General features: G+C 50.0%; 1 protein-coding gene across 1 annotated transcript; it reads left to right on the forward strand.

The window, feature by feature from the left end:
* Positions 1-3,432: 3,432 nt before the first annotated feature.
* On the forward strand, positions 3,433-4,998 carry LOC119289531 (RING-H2 finger protein ATL1-like). Its single transcript, XM_037568835.1, has 2 exons — positions 3,433-4,556; positions 4,796-4,998. The coding sequence occupies exon 1, from the start codon at positions 3,696-3,698 to the stop codon at positions 4,476-4,478; it is 783 nt and encodes a 260-aa protein (XP_037424732.1). The 5' UTR covers positions 3,433-3,695; the 3' UTR covers positions 4,479-4,556; positions 4,796-4,998.
* Positions 4,999-10,227: the final 5,229 nt, after the last annotated feature.

Below are 10,227 nucleotides of genomic sequence, written 5' to 3' on the forward strand. Positions count from 1 at the left end.
AGAGGAAAGGGTGATGCAGCAAAGTAGCGTAAGTATTTTCCTCAGTTTTTGAGAACCAAGGTATCAATCCAGTGGGAGATCACGCTCGAGTCCCACGCACCTACACAAACAAATAAGAACCTCACAACCAACGCGATAAAGGGTTGTCAGTCCCTTCACAGTCGCTTATGAGAGTGAGATCTGATAATATGATAAGATAATTTTTTGGTATTTTTATGATAAAGATGCAAGGTAAAATAAATGCCAAAAGAAATAACTAGGCATTGAAAGATTAATATGATGGAAGATAGACCCGGGGGCCATAGGTTTCACTGGTGGCTTCTCTCAAGAGCATAAGTATTACGGTGGGAAAACGAATTACTGTCGAAAATATCTAGGTATGATCATGTATATAGGCATCACGTCCGCGACAAATAGACCGAAATGATTATGCATCTACTACTATTACTCCACACATCGACCGCTATCCAGCATGCGTCTAGAGTATTAAGTTCATAAGAACAGAATAATGCTTTAAGTAAGATGACATGATGTAGAGGGATAAACTCATCCAATATGATATAAACCCCATCTTTTTATTCTCGATGGCAACAATACAATACGTGCCTTGCTGCCCCTACTGTCACTAGGAAAGGACACCGCAAGATTGAATCCAAAGCTAAGCACTTCTCCCATTGCAAGAAAGATCAATCTAGTAGGTCAAACCAAACTGATAATTCAAAGAGATTTGCAAAGACAAACCAATCATACATAAAAGAATTCAGAGGAGATTCAAATATTATTCATAGATAAACTGGATCATAAACCCACAATTCATCAGATCTCGACAAACACACCGCAAAAGAAGATTACATTGAATAGATCTCCAAAAAGATCGAGGAGAACTTTGTATTGAGATCCAAAGAGAGAGGAGAAACCATCTAGCTAATAACTATGGATCGGTAGGTCTGAAATAAACTAAACTACTCACACATCAACGAAGAGGCCATGGAGTTGATGTAGAGGCCCTTCGTGATCAATGCCCCTCCGGCGGAGCTCCGGAAAAGGCCCCGAGATGGAATCTCTCGGGTACAGAAGGTTGCGGCGGTGGAATCAGGTTTTTGTGGTGCTCCTGGATGTTTGGGGGATACGTGGATATATATAGGAGGAAGAAGTACGTTGGTGGAGCATCGAGGGTGGAGGGCGCGCCCAGGGGGTAGGCGCGCCCCCTGCCTCGTGCCCTCCTCGATCGTTTCTTGACGCCCACTCCAAGTCTCCTCGATCACGTTTGTTGAGAAAATCACGTTCCCGAAGGTTTCATTTCGTTTGAACTCCGTTTGATATTCCTTTTGTTCGAAACCCTAAAATAGGCAAAAAACAGCAATTTGGGTTGGGCCTCCGGTTAGTAGGTTAGTCACAAAAATGATATAAAAATGTGAAATAAAGCCCATTAACATCCAAAAAAGATAATATAATATCATGAAGCAATCAAAAATTATAGATACGTTGGAGACGTATCAGCAGTGTGGGTTCTTTTTGTTTGAGGGAACCAAAGAAATTAAATTCGCTTGTGTGGCTAGGAAAACGAAGAAATTAACAATCAAAGAGGTGCATGCATTATTAACACCTATACCTGGTCATCCACCGGGCCGGGCCGGGCTTCGGGCCGAGCCTGACCAAGCCCGAGGTAAAAAACTCAGGCCCGAACCCGGCCCGCCACTGCAAAAAGACCTCCGTGCCTCGGGCCGGGCCTGACCAAGCCCGAGGTAAAAAAACTCAGGCCCGAGCCCGGCCCGCCACTGCAAAAAGACCCCTGTGCCTCGGGCCGGGCCTCTTCAATAAACGTCAAAAACAATGGGCCCGGGTCGGCCCGACCTAGTTTTTGGGCTCAAAATATAGGCCCGAGCCCGACCCGGGAGCAGCGTTAGGCCGGGCCGGGTCGGGCTTTTTCGTGTCGGGCCGGGCTACCCATGGCCAGGACTATTAACACCTCAACCTCGATGGAGACGATCGCGGCCAGGGCCATCTTAGTGGAGCAGAACACTATAGCCGCTGCACGGCTTCCTTGCGACTCAATAAACCCTTTCAGGGTCTGAACAGACTGACAAATTTATCTTGAAAACCAACTCTTCCGAAGCCTTAATCTGATTTCTGTTTTTTTACGAGAAAAACAAGTCTAAATGTGTAGCCTACCTGTCGGCTGCCTAATTTGTCTTCAAAGTAAATTCCTCCGGAGTCTAAGAGTTGGGTTATTAATCCGATTTTTGATTTTTCACGAGAAAAATAAGACTACATATCGGAGTCCGCCTACCCGCAGTCGTCGGGTGCATAACACGCCGATGAACGTTTTTACGGACGCGCTAATTTTCTTTCCAGTTGCAAGGTACGGACATATGTGTTAGTAATAAGTAACAAGGGTACACGCACTATGTTGCACATGTTTTTTTTTGTGGGACAGTCTTGGTCACACTCAACAGGCGGCAGTTGAATGAAGAAAACCGACCGGCCCCTCTTGATGGGCCCAGCCCAACAGCCAGCAGGGGAGGCGGTGCAATGTAACGCATGTGCGTGATGTACCGCCACTGTGCAGTGCATGGCCGTGGTGCCTCCCGAAGAGGGAGCCCGTATAACCTGCGAACCTTCCCTCACCCATTTCCCAGCCAGCCAGTGTAGCAGTTGAGCTCGATCGTCCTGTTCCTAGGGGAATTCGGCCTCCGCTAACTAATCACATGCAGCCGCTCACTGTGCAGCTGTGTGCGCATGGGCCGAAAGAAATTAATCACCTGCCCGGCCCCAACGTCGAAGGCACGGCGTCTTTCTCCTGCGCCTCATTGTCAACCCCGAGAAACAACCCCCTTGGACAAATTGGTCACGCGATCTCTGCCTCTCTGGTGGTTAGTGGTTACCCGTGCAGCACGCAGTACATACGTACGGCGCGTACGGCGCTTGTGCTGTACAAAATGCGCTCCGTTTTTCCTCGCCAACTACCAGTGCCAGCCATATACACGCGAGACCGAAATGAGCCGCCCATGCCCTCAGGCCAACTCCGACGACCTTAAATAGTTCGGCCGCGTTCGTTTAGAGGTAAACAGACAGAAAACAAGGAGCAAATCAACAAACATTGTTTTTCTGTTTTGCCGTCGACGTATTCCCGGCTTAAATTTAGGTTGTATTTGCGTCGAAATAGGCAGCGCGGAGACAGGTGGGATGCGTGCCCTTATCGCGTCTAGAAAAACGACCGGCTGCCACAATTTCATTGCCCTATTCAAACAGACAAAATCTAAATAAAATGGACGTTCGTTTAGGATTTGGGTTAGAGTTGGCCTCAGATACCGATCAGGTTTGTGTGATCTCCGGGCACGTACCAAGGTAGAGTAGTACCAGACCTCTGATGATTAGGCAGAGGCGCCGAGGAGAAATGGAAATGGAAAACTCCGTGCCTTCCTTTTCCTGTGAAATCCAATCCCCGCTACGTTATCGCTAGCGAGTCCTCTTGGCTTGAGCCTTCTCGCCTCGCCCGCTGCACCGTGCTGTTGCGCCATCGGTTGTCTGTCAGTACTCGCTACAGAGGGCCGCTCCACGTCTCTCTCGGCCGGACGGAATCCCGCCTTCTCTTTCCGCCCTTAACTGTAATCCGTCCATCCGTCCGTCCGTCCGTCCGACCGGCCGGATAGCGAGGCCGGCCGAGAGCAGCCAGCCAGCCGGCTACCTACAAGATGAGCTCGGCATCGCCATTCCCACCCCCCTCGCCGTCGAGCGCGAGCGTCCCGATGGTGGTGATCACCGTGGTGGGGATACTCGCGGCGTTCGCGCTGCTGGCGGGCTACTACGCCTTCGTCACCCGGTGCCAGCCGCTCCGCGCGCTGCTCTCGCGCGGCGGCCCCACGACGTCGGTGAGCCCCGGCCCCTCCCCGCCGGCGGCGGCCGACGAGAAGCGGGGCCTCGGGCTGCCGCTCATCCGCATGCTCCCCGTCGTCCGGTTCACGGCGGCGGAGGACGCGGCGGCGCCGAGGATCTCCGTGTCGGAGTGCGCCGTGTGCCTGAGCGAGTTCGCGGAGCGGGAGCGCGTGCGGCTGCTGCCCGGCTGCTCCCACGCCTTCCACATCGACTGCATCGACACCTGGCTGCAGGGCAGCGCCCGGTGCCCCTTCTGCCGGAGGGACGTCACCCTGCCGGCGCCGCACGCGCAATACCATCGGCCGCCGCCGCCCTTCCGCCGTCGGGACGAGCAGCTCCCGACCAGCGCCACCGGCGGCAACGACAACGGCGGGAGCATCGTGATCGAGGTGAGAGGGGAGCGCGAGACCTGGTCCGACGGCAGGAGGGGCCGGAAGAAGAAGGCGGAGAGCGTGGGCGACGAGGCGGTGGACACGAGGACGAAGAAAGGGGAGTTCGCGGCGGTGCAGCCGATGCGGCGGTCGCTCTCCATGGACTCGTGCGACGCCAAGCGGCGGCAGCTCTACCTGTCCGTCGTCCGGGAGTTCCTCGCGCAGAGCTAGGCAGGCGTCGTCGTAGCAGCGGTGGTGGTAGTACATTCATCATACATACAGTACCATTCTTTCTTCGACCGATCGATTGTAGTACTTCCTCCATTCCACAATGTAGTGCTTTCTCTATTCACGTGCTTCAACTTTGACCGTAAATTTAACTAACAAGACCGATTACGGCGGGAGCAAAAATTATATCACTAAATTCGTATTCGAAAAAAGTTTTCAATTATATAATTTTTTCTCCTGTCGCAGTTGGTCTCGTAGGTTAAATTTATGGTTAAAGTTAGACCTCAGTAAACGCGGGCGCACTATATTTTGGAATGGAGGGAGTAGTACATTAGCCTCCGTACGTTGCTGTAGCGGTGGTACGCGTAGCGTACGTAGGCACGTGTAAATTCACTCCTCGACCGCGGCTAGATGCATGGCATGGCGGTCGTCTCTAATTTTTTGTGGGCAGTCCATATGTACAAGGGCAATTAAGCAAGTGTTTCCTCCTTTCATAATATAAAAGTGTTACTAGTGTCGAGAGCACATCTGTATTATGAAACAGAGAGAGTAGTAGTGAGTAAGTTATAGTAGAAGCAACAACCTTGCAGACATTTGGTGACGGTATTTTAAAAACAACAAAAAACATGTTTAGATGTTTCGGAAAAATCTAGAAAAAAATCCATGGAAATATATATGTGTTCCGCACGAACGTGTGAAATTTCGTTTAATGATACTGCGATCTGTAGGTTGTAAAAAGGGAAACATTTCCGGGCCAACAACAAAACTAAAGGGCCTAATTTGAATATACGTACTTCTGCATGCCCTATGTGGAAGTATAATGTTGTGAAACTTTGCACATACGTAATATATATATATATATATATATATATATATATATATATATATATATATATATAGGACAAATGTTTCCTACAAGCAGTGGTAGTTACCACCACTTGCGTTTTGTATGTTGTATGTAGTATCTGTCGAAATCGAGAGTATGTATGTGTAGTATGTAGTATATAACAATGATTATATAGTATATATACAAATTTTTAGGTAGTATGTATTATTTTTGAGTATGCTCTTTTTTACGTACAAATATGTACGTATTTCACAAATATAACAAAAACTATGGGCTCATATGCAATTTTTTCATGTAACTTGTTTTGAAATATCTTAGATATAGTATATGAACATATTTAAAATAATAAAATAGTATATATAGTACCACATGTCTACATACTACACACTACATACTACATACTACACATACATACTACACGTACATACTTTTGATTTTGATAGATACTACATACAACATACAAAACGCAAGTGGTGGTAACTACCACTGCTTGTAGGAAACATTTGTCCTACCATCCGGTGGTAGTTACCCCACATGTCTCATATACTACCATGTGGTACTATATATACTATTTTATTATATATATATATATATATATATATATATATATATATATATATATATATGGAAAATCCATCCTACCACCCGGTGGTAGTTACCCCACATGTCTCATATATTACCATGTGTGTGTGTGTGTGTGTGTTCATAAAATAATCAATTTTTTCACACTCGAAAGTTGAATTTTGAAGATGAGCTCCGTGTAGCTCGAGCCTCCGTTGGCAATTTCCGCAACAATGCATGACTATTCACAGAGGAGAAACAAAAGGATGGTATCTACACGTACTAGCATTCTAGCTATGTTGGGTGTGGGAGTGTACGTACGTACGTACATGTTGTGGCCGGTGGGCAGCCGGGCGCGGTAGCTAGCTACTAGGTGCGGCGTTGTTTGCACGTCTCTTTCGGATGGATCTTGCGCTTTACAGTTGGCGGGTGGATGGATGGATGGATGGATCGATCGCATGCATTTCCGCGGGACCTTAATTAGCCCATGATGAGACATAACCTAGCCGTCTTCTTCAACTTCCAGATTCTGTGACGGGCAACGAGTTTGTAGATAGAAGTGCCACTGTCCGAGATGTTGGACCGTGGGCCGTTCGCAGACTCGGTCGTGGGCATGAGCCCAGGCCCATCTCCTTGCCAGCCTACATAAGGAGGCGTGGGCCAGTGGAGTGAACCCTAACTCACTCCCTCCCTCCTGCACAACCCTAGTCGTCATCTATTGTTCCTCTCAATGTGCTGCTTCTGGCGATTCCATCTCGACGACCGCGTGCATGGTTGGTTAGGAGAGCAGGTGCCTCCGAAACCCTGTCGTTCGGGGTCCTGTCCAGGAGAACGGCAATAAGTTTTTTGTGGAGCGTCTTGACGCGACTTCTCACGATCCATTCCCAGAAGGCCGCACCATCGAAAGAATTAACACGCCAAAAGGGCCACCAGCTTTCCCCCAAAAAGGGAGATCCGCTGCTTACTGCTCAAGAAAACATCCGACCTTATGGTCAAGTCGCCCACCTATCTTTCTGATCTCATTTGTTGTCCGATCACATAAAAAGTCATGAGATTTAAAAAGAAATGTGAGAATGTAGTTGCAGATGTAAAAAAAAAAGCTATTTACCAAGTGAGTCTGTGCAACATGCTACGAAGCATAAGAAACATTTTGAATCTCATTTGCACCCGGATTCAGCTTCTTTCAAACTAGCAAATGCACTTTCAGAGCCAACAACGGATCGGCTTGGCCCATTCCCCATCCGGGGAAAAAAGAGTACCTATATCTGCATCTACTAAGTATGCCCTAAAATTCATTTTATGATCTGGTCTTTCCCAACGAAAATGGAAAGGGTTGTATCACATCGAGATGTCGATTCATTCTTCGCCCAAATGAGATGGGGAATTACTCACCTATGTCCCTTCGTCTTTCTGAAAGGAATCGAGGCCCGACCCGATAGCTCTTTTTTTCTTTCTCAAATGACCTATTTCACATAACCAATATTGATTACAGATTTTGCCTTGCATCACATTATCGTGGTGATCAATTCCTTTCATGGATCGATTGAAACAACCGATTTTGACGTATTAATTCAAGATAGGTAATTTTCCTCAAGGTCATAAAGATCGGTCATCTAGCATGGACTTCCCGTCTGCCTCTGCTTCCTTCTCCTGCATCGACTCCATCGTTGACGATGAAGCCGCCAAGAAGAAGACCTCGACCGATGCCGAGGCTGCTGCTGCCGCGTCGCGTTGGCCTGGTCAACCAGAGGGTATGATTCGTTCATCCCCTTTTTTGCTCATTCATGTGCTAGCCATATATGTTCTGTTCATAGATGTTTCAATTCTATGTATTGTACGTGTTCACATGGTTAGGTATCGGTATGAGTTGTATATTATGATTGCCATGTCTATTATCTACTCGTGGATTAGATTAGTAGAAAATATCATAATATTTCCAACAGAACATGGGGCCGCCGCCGCTTGGGTCCGACGAAGGCCACCGCCTGCCGCCTCGCCAGGTTTCACAACCAGTGACTTGCCCAGTTCGCGGTGGTGTTGGCCACGACGACCGCCTTCCCCGGCCCAAAAACAACTTTGATCTGTGCTTCGCGGCAGCGGAGGGAAGCTACTCTTCCCCTCCCGCTGAAGCATATCCATCCGAGGCTCACGACAGTCCGATGAGCGAGCTGTCGGATATAGGAAAGACATGTTGTGGGAATGGAGATTGGCCGAGGCCGGCTATAGACTAGTTTAGCCTAGTCCGGTATAGTTTAGTTAGAATATGTTTGAAACGTAAATATATTCTTCCGGTTTACTGAAATCCGGCTTTAAATGTATGCGGATAGTTTTGGATGGCCGGCTCCCGCATCAGTCGAATGATATACTCCAATGTGTGAGTGTTTTTTTGACATATAAAAAAATGTGCTCGCCAGTGAAATTGAAGCCTAAAATTCGGTCCTATGCAAACCATAATAGACGACATTTGTCTGCAAGCACATCACTGACAGTGAGGTACCAATATGTGCACGGGCGGCCGGGTGGTTAAGGCGCGGATTGGACGTCTCCGGCCGGGGAACCGCGGCGCACGCTGCCTAGCTAGCTAGCTAGCCTATGCACGCCACGTAGTAGTACAGTGGTACGCCTGCACGTAGTACAGGGCATAAAAGGTGGTGGCGCCTGGGACGAGAAAGGATTTTTGTTTTTGTAATATGCTGGCGGTGCGCGGGGAGAGCGGATGCATGCATGCATCCGTCCGTCGATCGATCGTGTGTGCGTGCGCTGGCTTGATTGCATGGCATGGCATGGCAGGCAACTTTCTACACGGACGAACGGACGGACTTGTCCAATCCATCACCATGCACAGACACGCTAGAGCGGGTAGCTAGCTAGCTACCTCGCCGGCCCCGGCCCCGGCCGGCCGTGCCGTGCCCTGTGGCGGGCGTGCGCCACCTGCCATCGCCATGCATGCATGTGCCGCTGCCGGGCGGCGGCATCCTCCTCGGCTGGGCGCGCGCGTACGCCCAAATGGCGGGCAGCTCCTCGAACGACAACCGCACGTACGCGCGACCCCCCACAATTTGCATCGGTTTTTTTTCTGCTTGTGTGCGGATGCGGCCTCTCCGGTGGCTTCAATTCAGCTAAACCATTTAGACCTGATACAATACAAGGTGCTTGGAGAAAATGCTTACTCTGAATAAATAAACAAGATTTTTCCTCATGTAAAGATAAACAAGCAAGCACATTGCACCGTACAAGGCCGTAGGCATCTTCAATACCGATCATCAAACATCCCGCATCCGTTTGAATCGCGGAAGCCATCCAATGCGTTCCCGTATCGGTACGCGGTACGGTCCGGACGTGTTTTCTCCCGTAAACTGGAGACAAATGTGGGGTGCTTTGCAAGAGTCCGAACCGCTCCCACGCCCGCTTCTGTCCACCGCGGCCCACCCAAACCCCTCCAACCTCGCTTGTACGCGTTCTCGCTCGGCGCCAGCTCCCCGCATTCATGCCGCCGTAGAGCGCGCCGTTCCACATTGAAGACGGCTCAGGGCAACGCGATCTCTCTTCCGCCGTCATTGAAGTGGCGCGCCGATAGAGGACGCTGCCCGCTGCACGCCCGGCTGAATACGCGTCTTCGCCGCATTCAAATGTTTCTATTAAACCCGTGTGAAAGCCCAGAAACCAACTCCGGCCACACGTCCGTTCATGAGCGGGCCGACATTAAACGCAACGCCGGGAAAGCTCCTTCCGCCCGCCCTCTATTTAAATGGGGCATGACGTCAGGCAAGAATTGCACCACTTCGCCACTCCCCATCTCCACCGTCCACCATTTTTCTTCACCTTTTCGATGGCATCCAAAAGAGCAGGAAGACCAGTTCTCCGGCATAAAAGTCGGCTGGGTGGCAACCGAGCCGGCCGGATACAAGCGAGGTAGTTGGCTGCTCCACCTCCCTCGCCTGGCCCGACGGAGCAAGTAGCCGCACCATGCCGACGCGTGATTCAACACCTTGCCGCTCCAAGCCATCTCGTGGAGGAGTGGCACGTTGCTCCAGGTAGCACACGACGGCACGCGCGTCATCGCTGCCGTCGACGACTCGTACCGTGCCTCCCATGCCTATGACCGTGCTATCTGTCGTCAACGCGCGCATAACCGCGCCCCGCCGTAGAGAAAGAAGCCGGTTGCGTGGAGATGATGAGTCGGTGGCCAGCACGTCCGCGTCCGCCGCCAACATGGAGGGAAAGTAGACACACGGAAGGCTGTTGCCAGTTGGGTCCCGGGAAGGCCACCGCTGACGTGTCATTGGTTTGCACAGTCGGTGACTTGCCCGGTTCTTCAGTGCAGACCATCGTCGACCCCCATTT

The sequence above is a fragment of the Triticum dicoccoides genome, chromosome 4A (genome assembly GCF_002162155.2).
Source record: "Triticum dicoccoides isolate Atlit2015 ecotype Zavitan chromosome 4A, WEW_v2.0, whole genome shotgun sequence".
NCBI lineage: Eukaryota > Viridiplantae > Streptophyta > Magnoliopsida > Poales > Poaceae > Triticum > Triticum dicoccoides.